This window comes from Microtus pennsylvanicus, chromosome 22 (genome assembly GCF_037038515.1).
Source record: "Microtus pennsylvanicus isolate mMicPen1 chromosome 22, mMicPen1.hap1, whole genome shotgun sequence".
In the NCBI taxonomy this organism is placed as follows: Eukaryota; Metazoa; Chordata; class Mammalia; order Rodentia; family Cricetidae; genus Microtus; species Microtus pennsylvanicus.
Window position 1 is genome coordinate 18,793,286 of NC_134600.1, and position 25,601 is coordinate 18,818,886.

At 44.4% G+C, this 25,601-nt stretch overlaps 1 protein-coding gene across 17 annotated transcripts in view; it reads left to right on the forward strand.

The window, feature by feature from the left end:
• The window catches only part of Dlgap1 (DLG associated protein 1), a 792,565-nt gene that overhangs the window by 471,743 nt on the left and 295,221 nt on the right, over positions 1-25,601 (forward strand). For 8 of the 17 annotated variants that reach the window (XM_075956092.1, XM_075956087.1, XM_075956089.1 and 5 more), the window contains one exon: positions 13,280-14,323. In XM_075956092.1, coding sequence (XP_075812207.1) covers positions 13,349-14,323 — 975 coding nt within the window. In that variant the 5' untranslated portion in view covers positions 13,280-13,348. Of the gene's footprint in view, positions 1-13,279; positions 14,324-19,151; positions 19,755-25,601 lie in introns of those variants that run through there. The other 9 variants (XM_075956095.1, XM_075956104.1, XM_075956103.1 and 6 more) reach the window with 8 other exon arrangements.

Here is a 25,601-nt window from a genome sequence, read left to right on the forward strand (position 1 = left end):
TTGTGAAGTCCAATATCAGGCCTCGACCTCGCACACCAGCTGTAAGATGTAGGGTCCGAGCGGCCCAGACTTTGGTTCATTTCCTCAGCGGGCAAAGGTTACCTCAACACAAAGATGCACTGCTTCCCTGCGTGTCGCAGCCATTCACGCTGCTGTGCCCTTGGAAGCTGCTTCTTAGCCATCTCACATGCTCAGGGCTCAGCTTGACCACAGACGCTCATGCCGGCTAAGGTAATTCATGCTTAGATCCCTGCTGAAAGTGCCAGCTACCCATGTATGTGGTGGGGAAAGGGAGCATACACTCCTATTTAGATGGATATTCATCGTGACACTTGTGTAGAGAGAGAAAACGATGCCCTTTTTATAAAGATAAGTAGATGATAGATAGATAATAGATAGATAGATGATAGATAGATACATAGATAGATAGATAGATAGATAGATAGATAGATAGATAGATAGATAGATAGATAGATACATAGATACATAGGTAGATACATAGATAGATAGATAGATAGATAGATGATAGATAGATACATAGATACATAGGTAGATACATAGATAGATAGATAGATAGATAGATAGATAGATAGATAGATAGATGATTGATAGATAGATAGATAGATAGATAGATACATAGATACATAGATACATACATAGATACATAGATAGATACTTTATATTCAGTGTCTGAGTTGCATGTACCTGCACCACATGGGCATATGAGCCTCTGGGGTCGGAAGCTGCATTGGTTCCCCTAGAACTGTCCTAGAACTAGCCAGGTTTGACCCCAAAGGCCCCTGTCTTCAGAGATGAACAGAAAATTTTCTGCAGCGGTTTCCTCAATTACTGCTATTGTAACTGGAGAGTCTTACTGCTGAGGAGGCTAGCGAAGGATGAATGGAGCCTCCTCCAGGCAGCTGCAGCGGCTGTGTGTGGATGGATGGGAGAGCAAAGAAGGCGCTGGCCATCTTCATCAGCCGTCGCTCGTTACTCGACAATTAGCACCATCCCTCAGCTTTCTGTGGCACCTGTACAGAAAACACCCTGTTTCTAGAATGCTGCTGCTGCTGCTGGTTTTATTTGTAAATTAGCGCAACTTACAAGGAAAAAGTGTTTCATAGGCAAGAGACTCCTAATGATGTGTTTGGCTAATGCTTACTAAGTGCATGCAATATTTGGGGTGGGGCTTACCTATAGAACTCTAACAGGAGCATCGGTGAGGCACCCCCAGGCCTGGTAAAACTGCAAGTTCTACAGAGGTGCATGTAGGGAAATAATTTATAGCAGATATTCCTAGAGCCTGATGCAAGGCGACATAGTATCCAGTAAGATAACAGAGAAGGTACACGTTAGTGCTGTGTATTGTATTCAACAAATGCTTCACTGACCCAATCGTTACATCCCCCAGTCCCTATCGTGTGGCTATGGGATCAGTACGAAACTTGCCATAGAGTTGTGGGTTCTTGGGAGCCACCCCATAACCCGTGAGAGTGGGTCCCAGCAAGCTGGGTCTTAACAGGTCTGCTATCAGATTCTGATGCACACCTCTGTTACATTCAATGTGGTGTCCTGAGTGGGGAAGACATAGATTCATGTTAAAAACACGCAGATATCTGGGCATGGATGTGCTGCTCCAGTATAATGCATTTCCATGAAGGCCTGCGTGACTTGTAAGAGTGTGTGTACCATAAAATGGAGTAACAAGAAGAGCTTAAGGAAATGCCATGCCGTTAGACTACAAGTAGAAAAATAATAGAACCACTGCTATATTTCCATAAATTTCCCAATAACCTTCATGGTATCCAGGCTGGAGGAGCCCACTATAGCTGATCTAGAATCACCCTTGTCTTACAAGCTATCTCCAAGCTGAAAGGCAGGTGCTGAGAACACAGATCTGCTAATGCTAAAAACCTGCCCAGGACCCCCCATGCACCTCATTCAAGTCAGTCTTTGTTGGGGTACATGACAACCCTACAGAAAAAAAAAGCCCCCTGTCAGAAGCGAAACTGTTTGGGGAAGGTTTATTATGGAGAGCAGCCACTTAACATCCAAGAGCAGTTCCGAGAAAGGAGCCCAGCACAGGGGCCCAGTGATGTCAGGTTTGCGGGCCTCAGAGGCTCTGGCCAACTCATTGGTGGTACTAACGGGAAAACTAAAAACTTCAGAGGAGCCAGGCAGAGTCGCTCCTCTGAAGGATGCCTCGGATCCCAGCAGCAGGAAGCAAAGACGTGAGGATCACCAAAAATTCGAAGCCAGTCCAGTCTACACAGCAAGTTCCAGCCAGTCGGGCCTAAGGCTACAGAGTGAGAACTTGTCTCTAAAATAGAAAACCAACAAAGCCACATGAAATATGAAGCGATGAGATTTTAAAACCCAGAGAAAGAACCACACTGCCCTAAGATGCTCCTCTCTGCAGCATGCACTGCTCTGGCTTTCTAGATTGAGATGCCTTGGTCCTCCGTAGCTTCCGCATCCTCCAGACTTCTCCTTGCCAGAAGCGTTACACTTGCCACATTACAGCGCAGCACGTACCACGCGATTCAGTGCTTGATTAGATTCTGGCTTGTATTATCCTGTGATTGCCACCTCTATGCGACTTATTTTTTTACAACTAAATGATGAATTAGATAAGGCCTATCATTTCCATGTTTCCTTCAGCCGAGTAATGTTTCAGGGGGAGGCTATATCTGTACCTACTTGGAAGAAGGAATGAGAATTTGTTTGACGAGTGGAAGAGAGCATTGCAGAGGCCTGCACCAGAGAGCACAGCGTGGCGTATGGGGAGGAGTGCAGCCTTGCCGGAGCGGAAGAAGGGCTGAGGGCGCAGCAGATAGAGCTGTCTGGGGGACTGTCGGCAGATAATGGAGCTGTCCACTGTGGGCCATACTGAAAGACTGATGGTATACCCTGTGGGTATGGGGGAGCAATTAAAAGTTTAAAAATAGGATAACCAAATAGTGAATAATATATTATAAGCCTGCTGTTAGCATTACCAAAAACTGTGTGTGTGTCTGTGTCTCTCTGTGTCTGAGCCTTTCTTCTGTCTGTGTTTGTGTCTCTGTGTGTGTATCTGTTTCTGTGTCTCTCTGAGTCTGTGTGTGTCTCTGTCTCTGTATCTCTGTGTCTGTGTGAGTGTATCTGTGTCTCTGTGTGTTTGTGTGCCTATGTGTGTCTGTGTCTCTTTGTGCTTATGTCTGTATGTTTGTGTGTGTGTGTGTCTATATGTGTCTGTATGTGTCTCTGTCTCTGTATCTCTGTGTCTGTGTGTGTCTTTATGTGTGTCTGTGTGATTGTGTATCAGTCTCTCTCTGTGTATCTGTATGTGTGTCTGTGTTTTGTATGTGTGTGCCTGTGTTAAAAGTGGTAAGAATAGTTACCATAACATACTAGTTGAAAGCATTCAAAACTTACTAATTAAAGATCTTGGGGTAAGTCATTTAATTTTTGAAAGTCGATTTCTTTATCCAAAGAACATGATAACCACCCCGTACACAGAGTTTAACTTTTCACATTTTCGGTTAATCCACACTCAACTGCATGAAATACTGAGTGAAGTTCTCAGAAACAAACAATTCATGAGTTTTAAATCCTGTTTGCTTTCTTGAGTGATGTGCTGAAATTTCTTGCCTGCTTCATCCTACCTAGTGTGTGAGTCACCCTTCCATCCCGTGTGTCCATATCGTATACACTCCCTGATTGCAGGCTATGCAATAACTTAAATAGAAGTATATATGGGGCAAACCACAACCTATCCAAAGTTCAGTACTGTCAAAGATTCCAGATATCTATTAGGAGTCTTAGAATATACCCTTTTTGGGTCAGTGTGGAGTTCTAGAATTCCTACCACAGAGGATTATTTAATAATGAACCGTGATAGCATATATTTAAAGTGTTCAGAATGTGCTGATAGATAGTTCAGAATGTTTGTTTGGTAGATGATTACTATAGGCACAGATCCCATTCTTTTCACCCACTTAGCTTATATTAGTTCTTTTTCCAACCAAGTCCTCACAAATGACGAATGAGTATCTGTAACAGAATACTTGGGGTAGTATTCCTAATAGGCATTGAGATAGAGTTGAGATTTGGTACTAGCTCTCCCCCCAGGGATGTTTGGCAGCCTGAGACGAAGCACAAAAAAGATGGTGACATCTGTCTTGGATTTATATTGTCCAGAACCAGTAAAGTGCATCATAGAGCAGAGGAGATGACAGGATGCTTGACCTGCTGTGTCTCCTGGGCCAAGACGAGAGAAGAGGAAAGCAATGAGGAAATAGATGAAGCCATCGCGAGAACTGGTAGAGACAGGAAGCGGTGAGGAAATAGGAGAAGCCATCACGAAAACTAGCAGAGACAGGAAGCAATGAGAAAATAGATGAAGCCATCACGAGAGCTGGCAGAGACAGGAAGCATAGGCATAAAGAAATATGAGGAAAAAATGGAAGAGGGGAAGTTGGAAGTGCAGTGTGAAGAACCTCAATTCATTTCAGAGTGACTAGCGCACATTAGGCAAATAATAGTTTTTTTTTAATAAATACTTTGATTTGTGTGTTTACTTGATGTGGTTCCATGCCAGGACACTGGAAGGACATATGGACACATGGGCTGCAGCCTCAATGGCTACTTCTGTCTGTCAAAATTTGGATCCTGGAAGTTTAATCCAGATACAAAACCTTCTTTACCCACAACCATGTTTCTAGACTGTTTAGTGGAGATAAATTTGGGGTTTTTTTTGGAAAGTTAAGATTGGATATACAATCCTCAAGAGAAGAAAAATGGATGCCAAGGTGAGAAGAGTGGAAAAAAAGCTGGGGTTGAAAGTGGAGCACTTTGAAATTGCCCCGACGATGAAACAGGAGGCAGGAAAGGTGTTTCAGTAGACCAACTACTGGGCACCACTAACTAACCACTGTAGAAGCCAGGAAAGCCAGACTCACCAAAAGAAAGTGAATCTGACAGACGCTGAGAATGGCGGCTCTTCTCATCTCCTACACAGCTTCTGACCATCTCCTTGCCACAGAGGGCGGCCACTCATGGGCTTTTTCCATGAGCGGATATGAAATCTGAATGAGTGTTCATAATGTATCATGCTCGACAAATGGGTTGTGTGAAGCCATATGAAGACACCTTAGCCAATCCCAAGGGAACTGAGTCTGAGGACTCACATGGTGCCCAGTTGGGCACAGATCATTGACAGTGGTTCTGGTATGCTAGTATTTACCCCAACTTTAAAGAAGGGTTCCCTTTATGCTTGTATATAAGCTTTTATGGGCTACCATGTTTCTGCCACAAACTGCTACAAGTTCTCAGTTACACTGGGCAGGAAACTGACTACCTAGATCCAAGAGATTTGGGAGACATTTTTTGTTTTATTTATTCCCATGGCTACATAGATTCTAGACTTATTCCTCTCTTTATACTCTCTCCTGCAGATCAAGTGGCCTCGCTATCCCGTAGGTTAAATAGCAGATAACTCTGCCATCCTGTGGCATCCATGTAGATGCTCCTTTCCTTGACCTTGGCTGTGCTCACAAAGATCCACTGACTGTGGAATATTTCCATTTGACTCTCTAGAGGAAACATCTGGCTCGCTCAATTAAGCCTCTGCACAAACGTCCTTGAGTTTGGTTTTCAAACTGCCCAGTCAGCTCGGGAAACATGGTGATTGCCTCAACAGACCCAGGCAGGGTGTCCTCAGCAGATGCTGTGGGTAGCAGAAAATTCCCAAGTGCAGCTGCTGACTGCATGACTATCACAAAAGGACCTCCGTGCAGGCACTCCGAGGCCTCAGAACTCAGGAGAGCAGAATTGCGTTACAAGCTCTGGAAGGCAAGCAATTGCTTTTAAGAGAAGAAATTATAAAAGAAAACATGATTCAGAGGGTGGGTGTGTATGTGTGTGTGTGTTCTAACTGTGAAGTAGCTTGTCTAGAATATGCCAGAACATGCTCGCCAGACTCTTTAGCTAGTTATGAGAAATACAGACAAAAATAACGGCGTTATTATCAGAGGTTATTTTCCACCGCTTTTCCCAAGTTGCATTGTTGCGTTGCTTTAGCTGTCATTGTTTTGCAGCCTTCCCATCTTCCATCACAGCTGGCTTGTATCCCACAAAACAGTGCTAATCCGTCACTGTTCTTTGTTCTCGATTAAACGGTAGCTCGCAAGTTTTTCTCAACTTTTTTAGTAGATGCTGGTGGTTTTTTAGTCTCCCCAGTCAATATTCGGAAGCAGCTGCACCCCAGAAGATAAGGTGTTCCTTTCCCTTCAGTATCTCTGGGAAGAACATTTGTTGACCGCTGGTGATCAAGGTGATCACACTCTCCTGCCTCACTCTCGGGGCTTCACTGAATCATCTCTGCTCTGGAGAGACAGCGGGAACAGAAAACAGTGGACACACAGGAAGTATACGCCCTGGTTTCCTCACAGTGAAGACAGCCACCATTCCCTCCTTCTAGCCAAAGAAATGTGGCATATCACATAAAAATCTTCTACCAGTCTCTGTGATGTTTTGCCCAAACAGCACCAAGCCCATAGTGGTATTAACAATGGCCCCCCAGCCTTTCTCGAGGATGTCCCCTCCGTTTGAGTCTCGAAAGCTGGTTGGTACAACACCGCCTTCTGCAAGCTTTGGGAGGCTACTGTGATTCGGTGCCTACTGTGACTAAATTGGAGAAGGCTTCGGTTGTTTGTTTTGTTCTCTTATGCAATAGCAAATCTTTTCGAGAGAGAAATGCCCCTGATTCAAAGAGGTATTCGCAAAATCAAACCGCAGGTGATCAGGATGGCAATTAATGGTAACGAAAAGCCAAAGTACACTCTGTATGTACAGAGCAGCTCAGCATTGCGCTTTGAATAATATAATTGGAGTATTTCGCACGGTGTGTACTCCGAGGGGCCCAACTAATGCCTGTGTGTCTTTAAGTGACCTATTCCTCTTTGTTACTATAATGAAAGACATTAGGCGAGGTACTGATTTAAAAGGGGAGTTTCTTTACTTCACAGGTTAGGAGGCTGCCCATGGAACCGGGTTTTATTTTAAGTAAATTTAAAAAAAAAATGCTAGAGAAAGCTGGATCCTCCACCTCGGGTATTTTGTTTTTTCTAGAAAAGGTGCGGGATGTGTTCAGGCTGTGATTGGAACATCCCTATTTGGCTGAGAGACCAGAAATTGGGGAAGCACTCAGTTAGTCAGTACATCACCATGCTCCTTCAGGCTGTTCCTTCCCCTCCCTTCTTTCTTCTCTCGTGAAATAATTGCTCCCTTGGACCATCTTGTTAACCTTACCTCAATTTATTCCCTGGAAACAAGCACAGAAATCTTTTGGATGCCTACAATCATGCCACGCCATTAGCTTTCTTAAATTTCAAAGTGGAGTGCCCCCACCTGCAAGGTGTGGTTCTCCATCATGACATAGCTGCTTTCATGGCCTCTGCGACTGGGCCTCAGCTGCTCCATCTCATCCAGAAACTGGTTCCCAAGGAAGCAGAACAGAGCTGCAAACCAAACAGAAGTCTGTTTTCTCTCACAGAAACAAGATACTAGGTGACATCGCGCTCCACCGTGGTGAGAACATCTTTTATTTTTTGTGTTCCACCATGTTCAATACATAGTGTTTATATCACGGTGTAAGATCACTGCTTAACCGGCCCTCGAATCTGCATTCCAGCTAGAGGAAGGGAAAAGAGAACTTCACTTTTGAGATCTTTTCCAGAAATTGCACGTGCCATTTCTAATTATATTCCATTAGTCAGAATTAGTCAGCTCTGCTCAACAAGGGACACTGGGAAGTGTGGTCGTTATTCAAGGGCTAGGTTGTTCTTTTTTGATAAGAGAATCTTTTATCTCTTCTTATTTCAATGTGATAATCTGGCATGAGAAAGTCACAGGCAGATGGCGCAAAGCCAGAAAGGTAGTTTGACCCTGGAAGAATCTATAAAGATTGCCTTGCCCCATTGCCTTCCTCAGCCAGAGCATGATACCCTGGGCGGGAGCTCCCCCACATTGTTGGTGACACAGTTTGTGATTGCTTGCCTGCCAACGCTCCCCGAAGAAGGCGACCAGAGGCCTTTGGCTGACGCTTCTCTGCATGTAAATGAAATCCAACAGGAGGAGCTCTAAATAAAGATGTGCACAGAAATCAAAACGAAATGGAGGAAATAAGGAATTGCCTGCTTTTATCTGCTTTGGGGCTATCTTCCCCTGTCAGCATCTCTGATGTGTGGTTGGTTTGCGTGTTGCGTTGGGCCTTGCACATTACCTACCTAGAGATTTTCCTTTGCGTGCTTAATGGCTGTGGCTTCAGTCATTTTCTGTGCATCCATCCTGCACCGGGTGCAGGGACTCAGTAAAAACAATGTGCCTGCCACAGTCAGCTCATCTCATGGTCACCAGTAGACCCGCAAATTCTCCAAGGCAGGCAACAGGACACACGATCTGATGGCAAAATTGAACCTAGAGAACAACAAAGAATAATTTTGATGTCGTAGTGAACAAGAAAGAATCAGATGCAATCACTGTAGCCATAGAAACATTCCCAGAGACGTGTTGACCACACTCCACAGGCTTGCTCAGAGAGAAGGGCAAAAGAGCCAGTTCCCCCTTTCTATTTTTAGAAATTGTTACAGCCCATTGAAACCTAATTCAACTCCTCGCAACTTCCTTCTTGAAGACTGTATTAAATGAGGAGACTCGTGAGTTAGGTTTTTCTCATGCCTCAGTCGTATTTTTCTGAGAAAATCATAACCCCTTCAGTAAGGATTCTCTGTGTGCATTTGGTCATGTTTGCAGCGCAAGCCCTAGATTTTGCACATGAGCGGTGCTCCACTAATGCTTTATACTGATGCTTTTGGCCACACCACGGGTGGGAGATAGTGCTGTCCACAGATGCCACTTATAAACATCAATTAGGAGGGCAATAAACAGGAGTCATGGAGAGAGGTGTGCTAGAAAAAGGAGGGTATGAAGCATGAGGAAAGAGAACTCAAGATCTCCATGGTAGGTATCGGCCACAATTATCTATCCATGGTCATTGACATTAGCATGTGACGTCATCTGTCTTGCTCAACAGAAAGTGGCCAAGTGTGCTGCTGTGATTTCTAACCACAAATTGATCAATTTTCCTTTTAAAAATGGAAAGAGGATAAAAGGCAGTGTGAGATCTTCTACAGAAAGAGCCAAGCTGACAATCTTTTTTGACCTTAACCAGAAAAAAAAACAAACATTTATGATAGTACAGCACCAATATTATGACTTCATTTACCATGGCATAGAGCTGAGATTCTCAACCTTCCTGATGCTGTGATTCTTTAATACAGGTTCCTCATGTTGTGGTGACCCCACCATAAAATTATTTTATTGCCACCTTATAACTGTAATTTTACTACTGTTGTGACTCGTAATGTAAATATCTGATATGTAGGACATCTGATATGTAGCCCTGTGAGGATCAAGGCCCATAGGAATCCCCTGACACGGAGGAAAATGACAAGTTCAATGTCCCTTGACAAGCAGTAAGAAGGAAGAAGTGAGAGACTACATTCAGCCACTTGGAAGATTTAGGTACTTGTCACTGTGATGAAAATAGCCCACTTAAAGTAATACCATACTGTATATGTTTAATTTACATAAATTATCATTGCGTACATCATGCATTGTTAATTCCCCATTGATGGTCATAAAGGGACTCTTCATTTTTTTCTGCCTGCCCTCGGGTACACTATATCCCATAAAATATTGCTCATTTATTAAGATGATCATTGAATACCTGATAGAAATAATATTGTACAAGTTAGAGCAAATCCTTGTTTTCTGATCTTACCAATGTCACATATGATTTAGTACAAAATATCTACCCAAGACTCAGCTACTTCAGAAGAAACGCTTGAAGCCCCGTCTCAGTTATTTTGTATGTCGAGAAACAATTCAGTATAGTCCTAAAATGCATATATGCGTATAGGCCTCCAGGACTGTCCCCTCTTTAGCTTGTTTGCTTACATTTATTTATTTACCACAGAGACTGAACCCAAATTCTGTCCCGTGCTCAGCAAGCACTTCGCCACCTAGGTGTTGTCTTATCTTTCTTCCTGTTGGGTCCATATCTGAAAAAAACAAAACCATGGCTAATAGAGAGGTTTCTCAGAAGTCAGCTTACACCGTAGCTTTGCTAAAGATGTAAATTTAAGGGCTGGAGAGATGGCTCTGTGGTTAAGAGCACTGGCTGCTCTTCCAAAGGTTCTGAGTTCAATTCCCAGCAACCACATGGAAGCTCACAACCATCTGTAATGAGATCTGGCACCCTACTCTGGCATGCGGGCATACATGGAGGCAGAATGTTGTATACATAATAAATAAATAAAATCTTAAAAAAGTATAATTTTAAAAAAAGATGTAAATTTACCCACTCCAGATCCTTTCCTGCTGTAGTCTGCTGCTACCATGTCAGGTTCATAAAAGGGTTGTCCTAGGGTTTCCCTTTTTATTAGGATCTCTCGGGGGCGGGGGGGGGGGAGATTTTATTCATAGGCTTTTCCTGGTCCGCGTCTCTTATAAATCTTAAATGCCTTTCTGTGTCTTTTGAGCGTGCATGCTCTTTCTCTCCTCCAGGCATACCATCTTTGTGTGGATATCCTTTGGGCCAGACAAAGTTCCCAGACTTTAACTTCCAGGCAGGTAGAAGTCAGGGTCCATGATGAGACAGAAGTGGAAATGTAAGAGGTGCGAGAGTATGACTCAACGGCCATCTTCTGCCTTGCTGAACCCGCTGATTCCTTCATGCCAGGGGAATACTCCCGCAGTCTTCCCTGTATGGCCATATTGTCACATTGTCAGTAGAAGTTACTTGAATCACAGTGTGGACCCTCCGGGAAAATTCTGCATGCATTCATTATCAATGATTAAGTATTTACACTGTGCTTGAGACTAGATAGACGAGCTGAGTCTCCGCTGTCCTCACTCAGTAGACTAACCGATTTCAAAAGACCAGTGGTTAAAATTTCCCATCAGTAGTTTTGAACTCTTAAGCCATGAAATGGGAGAGATTACTTACCTAACATGTTCAAGGCACCAGGTACAATCCTGAGCAGCAAAAGACAGGGGAAAAGAGAGGGATTGAGGAGCTTCGGGGGATATAGAGAGAGTGAGGAGCTTTAGGGGGCTTCGGGGGGCATAAAAACATCAACATTGTCATGAGCTCACAAATGCCATGTGTCCTCTGGAAAAGGCAAGCTTTGGCCTCCCTAAAGTCCTTGTCTTTCTTCATGAGGCCAGGCACATGCATTTCAGCCTACCCTGTATGCTCACCAGCCGTTTGTCTTGCCGTTGGTGAAAATGGGAAATGACATTTTTGAATTCGCTTTCCAGAACAATGCTTAAAATGACAATCTTTGTACTGTAGGAAGCTTGAGAAAAACAAAAGGTTTTAAGCAGACTGTCAGGATGACCCCAGCCAGGTCCTGAAAAGCACACTGTGTTAAAGTCAGAGGAAAATCAAGTTCCCTGCTGGAGCCACAGACTGTTTCCAGAGCTTGGGACAACCTGAGCTCAGATACAAACTCAGCGTGAGCTCCCACTGCACGAACTGCAGGGACTAAGTCTCCTGCAGAGTACGTAGATCATGAGGCCCAGAGTCTTCTATTCAGATCCTTGGGGCCAAGAGCCTCTCAACCTCTTGTCATTCTGCTTTCCTTGTGAACATTTAGGAAAAAAAAACAAAACTAAACTAAACCAGTTAGCCCTCCTCCACGGAGGCAAAGCAACCAAGAAAATCAACTTAAAGAAAGGATTTGTTTGGGCTCGTGGTCTTGGAGAGGTGATGTGCTAGCTCACTTCGCCCTGTCGGTTGGGACCTGTGATGGAGAAGCACACCATGGCAGAAATGTATGTTGGAGGAAGCCTATTTACCCCACAGCATCCAGGAATTAGAAAGAGCAAGAGCTAAAAGGAGCCTAGATCACAGTATCTCCCAATGACCACACTGCCTCCCCAGAATCTCCATCTACCAAAGTATCCATGACCCACCAATGACACTGCAGGCTACCAGCCAAGCCCTCAACACACTGTCCTTTGGGGGCTCTTTAGGATCCAAACCATGGCAACCAGAAAGCATGACTTGAGACTCAGTCAATGCATTTTCTTACTCTGTTTACAGGACGCTTAGATCTGAGAACAGAAATACATGGACAAATTTCCCTGTTTCTCCAGGCTTGCTGTCTGTAGCTGATTAATATGTGGGCTTGTATTTAACATTAATTTTATTAATACATAAATACATAGTTGTATTTAACCTTGATATGTTTGGGTACTATATTTATCCCTACAGAATTTCAAGTAGAAAGTGATGGCGGACAGAATGACACAAAGTTATATCCTCATGGTTTAATTGCTACAGGCTTCTTTTGTTCATCTTGTCTTTTTTAGTCCCACTTACAGAATGCTTTCTTTGTGCCTGTAGTAATAGTTTGTTGATAACAGGAAGATATACAAGGGAGGAAGCATTAAGCCAGGCTGCAAGGAACTTTAGCTGGGAGAGACAAAAGCAAACAATACTGTGATTTCTGGAAAGTACATATGAGATGTCACAAAATCACAAGGCCATAACATCTCTCTGCTATGGGTGCCAGGAAGGGCTTTGCATATAAACCCAGCCCTTTGGATGCTCTACGTTTGTGACTAACGTGTAAAGAGTTGGGGGTGGAGGCTAAGTGCTGCTTAGTAAAATCCCCAGGTTTGATTTTAGGTAGCTCCCAACCACCTGTATCTCACCCTCCAGAGGATGCCAAATTTCTGGTTTCAACTGGCATCAACACATGCCTATATATGTACTCCCACACCTAAGCATAATAGAATATCTTTTTCAAGTCATGTAAAGAAGGAAAGAAGAAAAGCCAGGGGGAAGATACATTGCGCTACTGGGCTCATAAAGGAAAAACAGTTACTGTGTCAAAGAACTTGGAAACAATTTCAACCCGGTATGGGAGTACTCCATTGTGATCCATCTCTCCAGCTAAGGCAGGATGGAGCATTCCAGCCTGGGCTGAGTAGCAATTCTGTCTCAGAACACAAAGCAACAGAATGGTTGCATTCAATAGTTTCCTTGTCCCTGAGTTCCTCCCGCCCTTAGAAAGGGGAGAGAAACCTTTCCAATAATGCATGAAAGCTGTTTTTAGGAACAGCCCTGAGTTCCTCAGAAACCCAGCAGAAGTGTGTAGTCACAGAAAAAACAGTATACCTATACCAAGGAAAAAGCTAACTCCGTATCTCGCTCTTCATCCCTCAGGTTTTTTCCCAAGACGGGTCTGGAACTTAACGGGGTTCCCATGACCCCTGCGATTGCTTCCGGTCAGCAATGAAAGGGTTATCGGGTAGCCGCAGCCACCACCACGGGATCACCTGCGAGTCGGCCTGTGACTCACTGTCACACCACTCGGACCACAAGCCCTACTTGCTGAGCCCCGTGGACCACCACCCAGCAGACCATCCTTACTACACCCAGCGGAATTCCTTCCAGGCCGAGTGTGTGGGGCCCTTCAGCGACCCGCTGGCCAGCAGCACGTTCCCACGCAGGCACTACACCTCGCAACAGGAGCTGAAGGACGAGAGTGCCCTGGTGCCACGCACACTGGCCACCAAGGCCAATCGCATCCCAGCCAACCTGTTAGATCAATTTGAAAGGCAGCTGCCCCTCAGCCGGGATGGCTACCACACACTCCAGTACAAGCGCACTGCTGTGGAGCATCGCAGCGATAGCCCAGGCCGCATCCGCCACCTGGTCCACTCGGTCCAGAAGCTCTTCACCAAGTCGCATTCCCTGGAGGGGCCGTCCAAAGGGAGCGTCAATGGGGGCAAAGCCAGCCCCGACGAGTCGCAAACTGTGAGATATGGCAAGCGCAGCAAGAGCAAGGAGAGACGATCAGAGTCCAAGGCCAGATCCAATGCCTCCAACGCTTCTCCAACCTCTCCCAGCTGGTGGAGCTCAGATGACAACCTAGATGGGGACATGTGCCTCTACCACACGCCCTCGGGTGTGATGACCATGGGCAGGTGCCCCGACCGCTCCGCTTCGCAGTACTTCATGGAAGCCTACAACACCATCAGCGAGCAGGCGGTGAAGGCTTCCCGGAGTAACAATGATGTCAAGTGCTCCTGTGCTAACCTGCCGGTAGTCAGTCTGGATGCCCCGCTTCTGAAGAAGAGTGCCTGGTCCTCCACTCTCACCGTGAGCAGAGCCCGAGAGGTTTACCAGAAAGCCTCAGTGAATATGGACCAGGCCATGGTGAAGTCTGAAGCTTGTCAACAGGAACGGTCCTGCCAGTACCTACAGGTACTATCAATGTTAAATTGCTCCTGCCTCGGTTACGTGGTCTTTGCTCCTTTGTTCTAGCCTTGGCTATATTCTGAACTGTCTGCATGAACTCGATCAAAATATTTATCATTTCAGTATTGGGTTAATGGAAGCTATCTGGAAAATTCCAGGAAGTACGTTCTACCCGCTTCGCCAGGTTCCCTTAAGATATTAAGTAGTGTGCACACATCTTCCTCTTTGCCGTGATTATCCCAAGCCCGCCCCACTTCTTAGCCACAGAAAGCCAGGATGATGCTCTGCAGAGGTGGAGGCAGGAGGAGGCAGTTTGAGGACCTGATAAGCACAGCTGTAGAAGCCCAGGACAACAGGGGAGAGGTGACATCAGTGCAGTAAAATACAATTAGTGTCAGCCTGTAAATCCCACACACAGCTGCCAAGGCAGGCCAGCTCTTCCCTTTCCTCTCTGCTCCGCTTCCCCTTCTGCCTCCAGTTTACTTAAACAAGATTCACCTGGATAAAAATATCAGTGCAGGCGGGCGGAGTTTTCTTCCCTCTGTCCTCACTCCAGTGGTGCTTTTCCTGAGACACAGGGCTCCACACAACGACCCTCATGCCCCCCTTTCAGGGCACCTGTGTTGCTTCCTTCCCTGCTCTCCTTGTCCTTCCGGTTTTACTCAGCCTTAAAAGCACCTTGCCATTGCTGTCTCCTTTCCCTCCTTCCAAAGAAATACAAGGAAAAGTTCTTCCAGTGAGAAGGTGGTCGTTTTCCCCTCATTAAACTCCTTCTGCTAAATACAACCTTTTTGAGAGCATCTATCCTGAGCCCGGAGAATATTCTAGGCTGGCAGTCCTGAGCAAGGACAGAGCCCATGCCCAAACTTTAGAAGAAGCTACCACGTTAGTATTAGAGATGTTAGTATTTCCCACTGATGATGGGATTGCCTAGTTTACTGTCTGGCTGTTCTGTGTAAAAATAAATTATCAAAAGAAACTAGAGAAATGTTTCAGCGGTTAAGAGCATTGACTGCTCTTGGAGAGGACCTTGTGGGTTCCCCGCGCCTACACAGTGGTTTGCTGCCCTCTGTAATTCCAGTTTTAGAAGGTCTGACACCCTCCTCTGGCCACTGCAGGCCCCAAGCACACACATGGTGCACAGACATAGATACAGGCAAAGAACTGTTAATCATTTTCAAGCAGAAAGGATCATCTGACCTATTTAGCATAGAAAAACAGAGAACTCAAATAAAGGTTTAAGGGTTAGTTACATTGTTGCATGTGGCCGAAATGGGACAGGAACCCAAGTCACTTCCCAAAATGGCCATTATAAGGGCTGCAAGCCAAGGATGTAGAAATTACTTAAGCTCATAAATTTAAAAAAAAACATTCCTTTTTCATTATACATACCTAACCAAGTTCCCACTCTCTCCCCTCCTCCCATTCCCTCCACATACCCTCCCATCCCACCCCCATCCAGTCCTCAGAGAGGGGAAGGCACATTGCTTTGTGAAAGGTTCAAGGCCCTCCCTACTATATCAAGGCTGAGCAAGGTATCCATCAAAGAGAATAGGTTTCCTAAAAGCCAGTACATGCAGTAGGGATAAATCCTGGTGCCACTGCCAGTGGCCCCTCAGTCTGCCCCTGCAATGCAACTGTCAGCCACATTCAGAGGGACTAGTTTGGTCCTATGCTTGTTTCTTCCCAGTCTGGCTGGAGTTGGTGAGCTCCTATGAGCTCGGGTAGACTGTTGCAGTGGGTGAACCCGTCATGATCTTGACCTCTTTGCTCATATTCTCACTCTTCAGCTGGACTTTGGGGGCTCAGTCCAGTAAGCACATAAATTTTACCCAGTATTGAAAATGAAGTACTCTGATTTTAAAAAAAAATAAAGTCTTGAAAAAAGGTTGAGTAAGGAGGTATGGGTGCCCTAGAAATCGGCATGTTTCCTATGAAAAGGCTCTGACGCTAATGACTGTTCTGTCTGTGCTATTGTAAGTCATGGAAGGAGATGAGAAAGGATAAGAAATAGACTTAAGAAGGCTGCTGTTCAGAGTAATAGAATTCTCACATATGCTTGTACAATAGTTTATGCTCTTCCTCCCTGAAATTCATTTTTCTTTCTTTCTTACGCCTATTTCAAGTGAAAGTCTCCAAAGTGGTAAAGTGTGCCATGGTTGGAAGATGGGCATTAACTGCTGAGCCACTGTGGAGCAGACGCTGTGGTGAGCGGGTTCCATCTTCGAGAGGGAACCACCCACAGAAGAAGAATCTGAGGCTTTGAAATAGGGAGAGACTTTGACCTGGAGGCTGTAGGACTGAAACGTGGGCTTATTCCTACGTCAGGCCAAAGCTAAGGAGGAAAGTGAGGAAGGAGAGTTTTCAAAATAATAATTGTGAATGTTCTGCAGTAACATCAGAACGAAAAGTTTAAAATCACAGTGAGGAATTTGATAGAGTGCTATCAGCAGACCTCACCTTTCAGTGATGAGAAACCTCTACCTTCACATTGGTTACCACCTTTAGGCTAGTAATAATATAGTCAAGAAACAATAGTTATAATAAATCTCATATGCACCTCCCTCTAACCCATCCTTACCTTGCACCTGGAACAATGGAACTTTTTTATTATTATTTTTAACTTGAAACTGTTTAAATTTCATATTTTTTCATGCCTTGGGCAAGATTTAATCCTGAAACATGTGTGTTTATCCTTTTGAACATACACTGAAATCTTCATTGATACATTTATTGCGTTCCTATTCTGTACAAGGCCTTCAAGCTGAAAACATAATGTTGATCTGTGTTTCCATGTTAGTAAAGAAGCCACATGGAGAACTGCAGCCTCTTCCTGCCCCGGCTGAGGCTGGGATGTTCTTACGTGGGAGGGAGGGAAGAACTGATATCCCTGAGGAGAGGGGGAGTAGGAGATGCCTCCTGAGACCCGAGTTCCCACAGTTCTCTTGCTTCTAGAAAGAGGAAGAAAGAATCAGGCATCCTGTGGATCCTCTTCTCAGAAAATAGGCTTCACCAGCTCTCATCAGCTCTTGTGGGATAATTTCAATGGATAAGTTCTTCCTAGAAACAAATTTGGAGAAAGAAAAAGAGTTGTTTTGTTTTGTCTTCTTGTCATGATACTATAGGAGGTGACATAAAGCCAGAGTAACCCTCATTCTTAACTTCACCATCGCCAGTCTAGTGAGCAACCAAGAATACTGGGCTCTCTTCCCAATTTGCCACTAACTGGTGCCATTGCTGGAGCCATCCTTCAGATTCCGGAGCCTCTCTCATCTACTAGGAAACAGCCACTTGGTTCTCAGAGGCTGCAATCTCTCTACTCATTTTTAAATTCATAAATTGAGTATTTCAGTCTTCTAATTAGAGCAATTTCCAAGAGTTGGAAGGCCTCTGTCTCTCAATTCATAAATGCTTGCCTAAAGCAGATGCTTCTCAAATGTTATTTAATTTGTTCTTTGAAACTTTAAAGGCATTTCACAGAGAAAAAATAGACTTAGAAAACTATGTTGAATAACTTGACCAAGGGCACACAGCAATATGGTGAGCCAGAACTGATTCTTTTCCCTGTGAAGTCTGAATTCTTTCTGTTCACCAGGCCCAATTCCCTCATATCTTTTATGGGTTAGAAACCAAGAAAATCTCACTCCATACTCAAAGCAACTTTGAAAAATACTATATTTGCTTTAACTATTTTCAGAACTTTTTCTCATATAAAAATGGGTTTCCATTATGATAGTTTCATCCATTTGCCTAGCAAACTTCGATCACATTCTACCTCTGCTTCCCTCCTCTCCCCCCTCCTTCTTCCTCTGCTTCCCTCCTCTCCCCCCTACTTCATCCTCTGCTTCCCTCCTCTCCCCTCCTCCTTCCTCTGCTTCCCTCCTCTCCCCCCTACTTCATCCTCTGCTTCCCTCCTCTCCCCTCCTTCTTCCTCTGCTTCCCTCCTCTCCCCCTACTTCATCCTCTGCTTCCCTCCTCTCCCCCCTCCTTCATCCTCTGCTTCCCTCCTCTCCCCTCCTTCTTCCTCTGCTTCCCTCCTCTCCCCTCCTTCTTCCTCTGCTTCCCTCCTCTCCCCTCCTTCCTCTACTCCCCTCCTCTCCCCCTCCTTTTTCCTCTGCTTCCCTCCTCTCCCCCTCCTTCATCCTCTGCTTCCTCTCCCACCGTCTTCCTTCTTTGCCTTAATTTATAGACAAAACTAAGGCACAAAGAATTCAGAGTAGACAGGACAGCCAACAGCTGACCCCAGGTCTGTCTAGTTCTGTAACATTTCAGATGTAAATGTGTGTTTTATTGTATGCCTTAGTCTGCATCAGATTCATGTGTGCCTTCGACCTGCAATGTGTCCATGTCATAAAATAATATAAATGGGAAATTAGGCTGCCAGTGGAAAGAAAAGCAAAATCCCTAATTTTATTTCAAACTAAATTAGTATTCACTAATTAATATTAATTCATGAATTAATTCACAAGTTAATATTAATCAATAAGTATTCGCTAAATAACAGAACTTAAAAACTGAAATACCTTCTAGAAGTCTTTGGAGAGTTTCACTTAGTGCGAACTTAACGCAGCTCCTTGCCAGGACTGTGTAAGAGGTGAGGGGTCTGTGTGTGTGTCTGGCTGGTGGCTGTCAAGGATTCACTTGTAGTCTCTGTACATTCCAATCAATACACTCAATTCCAATCAATCAGTACACTCAATTCCAATCAATCAGTACACTCAATGAGTGTTGTGTGCTCACTCACAAGCTGTTTTAGTTAATTAAAAAAAAAGCTCCCCCTTTCCCCAATATTGTTATTTTTAAATGTCAAGAATCAGATGTCTGCTGTGGAGAGCTATTGTACCGCTGCCAGTGACTGCCTGCATCAGGGTTTGGAGCAGGAGCATGGATTGGAAGACATTAAAACTGTTTAATTCTCAGCTGAGATGTGGTTGGCTTTTGTACATTTGGAATAGGGCATTGATGGCACATCTCAGGGTAAGTGCTAATAGTGAAGGGAACAGAATAGGCTGGGAGGAGGGTTGTTTTCTTTTTCCTTTCCTTTTCTTTTTTTAAGTAGAATTCTTGGTTGTGTTTATGCCTCTTTATATAAATGTTCTGTGTCGAGTGAGTGGCATGTTAAGCCATTCAGAAGAGAAAGATTTTTAGATTTCCAACTGTTCACCTAAGAAGAAGGAGAAAAAAAATCCCTTTGAATCGTGTATTCAGCTTTCGTCCTTCATCCAGCAGCAGAAACAGGAAAGGGGAAGGGAACCCTCTCGTCTCCCGTGAAGTAGAGAGACACACAGAGGGAGCGAGAGAGCAGACAGGGACCGAGGAAGCCAGCGCTCTCAGAGATGAAGCTATAGGCAACAAGATGATCGACCTGTTTAAGGCTGAGTGGGTTTCTTCCGTCTGTGTGCAAGTTTCCAGGAATGGAAGGACTGGCCAGGTTTGGGTATAAGTCACTCTTTATTACTCTGTGTTTGATAGATGTGAGTAGTTGGTTTGGAAGGGATTTTTGCAAAGAGGGGGGGGGCAGTGTACGATAGTTTGGTTGTTCTGTTATTCTCTTTCGTCTCTATAAACAATGCCTCGTGTGTCAGAGAGGGCTCACAAGCTAATGTATGTACTGATGGCAAAAATCAGGTGAAGACATCAGATGCCTACAAGTCACTGTGCGCAGAAGCTCCCTAAAATCCTCTTTCTTGTGGTCCTGAAGTGCACGTTACGGAGCTGGTGATGCTGAATGACCGGGGATTCAAATGCAATCGATCGTTTTTCTGAACAAGAATTCTCAGCACTTACTGGTCCATTTAAGAATTTAGATTTCTGGATGACGGGGTTTCATTTGTTTTTGGAGTGGTTTTTGGTTTTTGTCTCGTCTGTTGTTTGCATGAGATATATCACAGAGATCTTTAAGGAAGTGTTCCCAGCAAATGTGAGCTCGGGCTTTATTTTAAAGTGGAGGTACACTTATTTGTCAAATCGGTCTCAAGACTCTTTCCATCTTTGCCCAGTAGGAGGGTTTTTAATTTTGGCTTTGGTTTTTTAGGCTTTTTTTTTTTTAGGTTCTTTTGGCTGAGTTTTTTTTTTTCTTTTCTTTTCTTTCCTCCTGTCTTAAAACAATTTAAATTATACTAATTCAGTTTTAACTATTTCATATGAATTTTATAAAACTGCCAGTTCTGCTAATGACTTTGCTAACTGAAATATTGCCTAAGCCTTATCAACTACATTAGTTAATAGTTTTCTTTATTTTTAATTGGTATTGCCAAGGACCTTGAATACATTCTATATGTGGCTCATATATCCTCTGTATCTTTCATCTTAGTAGAGAAGCCTCTCCCACTGGGAGACAAGGTGAGGCTACTCCTGTCCGATGCGAACTTTGAATGTGGGGGCCCTGACCACCCACAGAACCCCGGGAATTCTGCCGCCCTCTGTCCTCTGCCCTGATTCTCGGCAGTTCTCTCACTAAGGCCTCTATCTGACTAATAAAGAGAGGAGAACAATCGGCAAGACACCCTGAGAAATCAGGAGCCCAGGCAGACTCGGCACGAGGAGACAGGATCACAAGTTGCTCTTGCAGAAAACTTCGTGATTCTTGGTCTGCAGCTCAGTGCTCTGAGACCACTGTTAGCTGCTTGAAAGCCCCTGGGGAGCCCCAGCCAGAGGTTTCTGCTTACATTTGCTTATCTCACCAAATTGCAACCTACTAATTAAAGAGGCAACATTGATTCGGAGAGTGTCAAAGAGAAAAATCCAGCCGGGGGTCACTCGGTGGCCATGGACTTGATTTCTCCTTTTCTTCTCTGTCTTGAGAATCACTTAGTGGGTTACAATTAAAGGTGAGAAGGCAAGGTCCACCATGTCTTTTGGGAATTCAACTTTAATTCCAGCACATTTGAGATCATGGCATTATGGAACCTAGCGGTGATCGTGACTGGCAGAATATATCAGTTTCTTGTTCTAGGTGTGTGTGTGTGTGTGTGTGTGTGTGTGTGTGTGTGTGTGTGTGTTGGGCTAGTCAGAAAAGGATCTATGTAGCACTGCCATACTGGCTTTGGTTTATGTTTTTCTCCAATTTTTGGCTCAGTGTCTTTTAGTTGACCATTGTGAGTTAAAGTTCAGTGAGATCAATCTTTCAATTAATTAAGCTCAGTATCATTTTTCTCATTTTGGAAAAATGTGTGTTGCTAGGGTCCGGGACCACAGAGCTCAGGCAGGGTTGACTCATGTGAAAATACCATCTTATGTGGGTCTAAGACACAGAAATCTCCAATTTCATATGTTTCTAAACCACAAATACCACCTAAGGGTTTTATGTCCTTAGCCAGGGACGTCTGGTGGAGGGAAAGAGAAATCTGCGTTTTCAGGTATAACTTGTTACTGTCAACAGTTTGCATTGGGTTATGTGACTTTGCTGTAACATGTATTATTCATCTGAAAAGTTAAACCCAGAGTTTGATTCAGAGGGAAGAAAGCACCTCCACCTTTGCTGATAGGACTCACTGTCCTGTTTCTCAAGACCGTCTTTCCTGGCCCCCACCAGCAGGTCAGCAGCAGCCATAGGACTGACATCATAACACAGAGGGCCATTGTATTCTTCTGCGTATGTACGTGTTCGTTTCTGTTCTTAGACTAACGTCACAGTAGGGAAGTGCTTTCTTTTCTTTCAGTGAAGGATTCCCAGTTGGAATGATTTCAAGTTAGCTGATCCTCCAGCCTCTGAGCCCTCTCTGTTTGTAACTAAAAGATGATGGCATAGAAGCTATTTGATTACTGTTAAAATGATCAAAATACGTAAAGGAGAGAGCCGTGTGCAGGAAAGCATCATATATCCCTTGTGTTTCCTGGGACCAGTTCCTCATTTTTAATTCTTCTGGAGATGACCCACATGGGCAGGAAAGACCTCTGTTGATGCTCTGACCCTATGAATGTAAGAAAAGGCTGAGTGTGCCTTTAAAACTGCTTTTCTCCGTTTGCTGAAGTCTAACGCTGTGCCGTACTCTGTGTGTCTGAGCCACGCACTGAAGTTCTAGGTAAGCTCCTGATACTAGGGCACTCTTCCTGCTCACTCAAGAGTGTCTCATCATTGTCCTCGGGGAGTTAGGAAAGCAGAGCTCACTCTTGGGAAACGTCGTGAGTGTTACTGTGTACAGAGGTGTGTGGATCGACCCCCATCTCCTCCCCAGCACCTGGGCACCCACACTCTGCAAAACACATCCGTGCTTTCCATGTCTTTGATCTCCGATGGAATGAGATCCCTCTTAAATGGGCCACTTCGTGAAAGCCATGGAGGAATAGTTATGTAGTAGGGAACACCCCCTCTTTTATTTTTCAGCGATCCAAGTTAAAAAAAATAAATCATTACTTTCCCAGTCTCATTTCAGAACATTAATGTAGGCATGTCCTGACTCCCTGGTGTGACAAGGCCGGTGTCAGTCCTTTCATTCAAAGCCATACTCAACAACCATGAAAAAAAATGTCTTCTGCTCCGTGTAGACTTTGAAATCCCACAATGTAATATACACCGTCGGGATTGTCCGATACCCTGATTTAACCATCTAGGGACTTAAGATCTTATTTTCGTTTCCTTCTAAATTATCGTCTTCTGAATGACAGATACTCCTCCCTGGACCGTCCTCTTCTCTCCGGCCTCATTCACAGTCTCTTCCCGATAGTCTGGACTCTATTGCTTCCTGATAGTTTCTGTAGTGACCATCTTATAAAAGAACCTTCTGGAACTAACTGCTTACTCTCTTCAAATGACAAAAGGAAGAACCTTGACAGGATCTGTCGTCTCAGAAGAGCCCTCCACTGGCGGTCTTTCCGCCTGACGACCGGTGTTCTTTATTTCCCACTGTCCCACACATTCCACTAAAGCCTGGAGGCTCTTTTCAGACTCCCGCAGATACTCTCTCTCTGCATCCTTTGGAGGCAGTGAGGTCAAAGAGGCGAAGAGAGTGCTGTCAGAGTTACATGTGACACACGTTTGTGCTCAATAATTATCTACAGTTCATGACTCTGTAGTCGCAAAGTGCATGTTGTATTTTTATTTTATTTATTATTCGTGTTTGGGGGCTGTGTGTGAATGCAAGTTCACGTGCACACATGCGGGTGGAGATCAGAGGACAGCTTCCAGGCGTGTGTCCTCTCCTGGAACCCATGGGAGTTTCAGGGCTTTGAAATCAGACTGTCAGTTTACAGAGCAAGCGCCTTTGTTGGTTGAGCCATCTCGCCAGCCCCATGTTAGTATTTTTAACTCTTTTCCTTCCCCCACCCCACCCCCCAAAATGGCTCTATTTCTGTTGTTACAGTGATTCTTTCTGCGTCCCCATGGCTTTACTAGGGCTGGACGATGATCCAGAAGAGGACAAACAGAGCAGAACAGACCCACTTTTGGGTTTGTGATCTTTAGGTCCAACTCTTTTTTTGTTTTGTTTTGTTTTGTTTTGTTTTGCTTTGCTTTGCTTTGTTTTTCGAGACAGGGTTTCTCTGTACCTTTGGAGCCTGTCCTGGAACTAGCTCTTGTAGACGAGGCTGGTCTCAAACTCACAGAGATTGACCTGCCTCTGCCTCCCTAGTGCTGAGATTAAAAGCTTGCGCCACCATCGTCTGGCTAGGTCCAATTCTTAAAAGTGCAGGGTCTGGATTCTGAAGATCGTGTGCTTCTGCCTGGCATCTTCCACGTCATGGCGGTCAGACTCTTTCACCTCACCTCGTCAGGATAAAAACCATCTGTAGTTTCAAAGGGCTAGGTGATGTAACACATATATACATATGGCATATATAAATTATACACACATATAATAATATAGAGGATAATACGTTTGGGAAAATGAGAGCAGATATATTAAATCAGGAAAAACAAAAGGCTAAAATGGATCTCTTGATCCTTGCTTCCGAAATTAGAGAGTAGGTGACTGAGAAAAAGATCTGTCTGTACGGCTGGAAAACACTACCTGATGCAAGACAAGATAATATCTACATGGGTACAAGTAAACACAACTATTTATTGAATCATTTTAATAGTCATATACCATTGAATATCCTTCTATCATTGCAGTTTAGAGGTAGCTCCTTCCTGTAACATTATGTGCACTGAAGGAGTCTGTTAAGTGAGGACTTCTTGAATCAACCCAAGAAATTATGATGGCACACATCTGGAGTGATTCCAATAGAATCTATCCAAGAAGCTCAAGGAACTCAATTCCAGGAAACAGGAGGCTTAGTGTCTCGTGTGCTTTCCTGTAGGGGGCAGTAGAGTCTAATTGATGGAAACAGGCTTCCCATGCTCATCCAAGCTTTAATCCTATCACTGGCTTCCTACATCACTGGCTGCCCTCTACCTGATGCTTACATTTCTTAATCTGTAGAATGGGCTTGAAGATATGACTGTTTCAGGAGCTAGGGAAGAAAGTTGAGGACTTAGGAAATGGGTTGAAATAACAGTGTGGAAGGTTTTCAGGGTGCATGTCCACCATGACATGCTCTGAATCGTCTCTTTGTTTCATGTATCATAACACAACACTTTTTCTTTTCTATTTTTTCTCACATAGGCATGTCTGATTCCATGGACAAGGAAATCCTCCTCCTTGCCCAACCCCCATTTCCTCCTACCCCCATATAAAATGTCTATCTTTTGTTTTGTTTTTTGGTTTTTTGTTTTGTTTTGTTTTGTTTTAGAGACAGGGTTTCTCTGTGTAGCTTTGGAGCCTGTCCTGGCACTTGCTCTGCAGATAAGGCTGGTCTAGAACTCACAGAGATCCACCTGCCTCTGCCTCCCAAGTACTGGCGTTAAAGGCGTGCGCCACCACCGCCCAGCTGACAATGGTATATCTTAATCACAGTAAGGAAACTTCCTTTACCAGGTGCCAACTAAACACATAAAGTTTGTCACTGTAAGTAAGAGGTCTCCGATGGGCCAGGTCAGAGGTCATCTCAGCCTCAGTGGAACTGCTCTTCACACGGCTTGAGAGATCACAGTTCCAGCCTGTTCAAGCGTTTGTTCGCAGGAGCGACAGTTTTAGTCTGCCAACCCCCCACTGCCTTCTTCCAGGTCCCTTGCTAAGTCAGCAGGATGAGTTTCACAAACAGGAACAACTGTGGGAGGTGTCCGCAAGGTAACTCAGCCCACCCTTCCATCTTATCCTTTATGAGCTTCGCCACTTCCCTGGGGAGTGTCTCCTTCATCGCAGCCAGACAGGGATGAGCTTCACAGTTGAAGGGTGGCGGCAACAGGTCTTAGGCCATTGTCCTTTATTGCTCCTGTCCAAGGTCCTTGGCTAACCTCATTCTC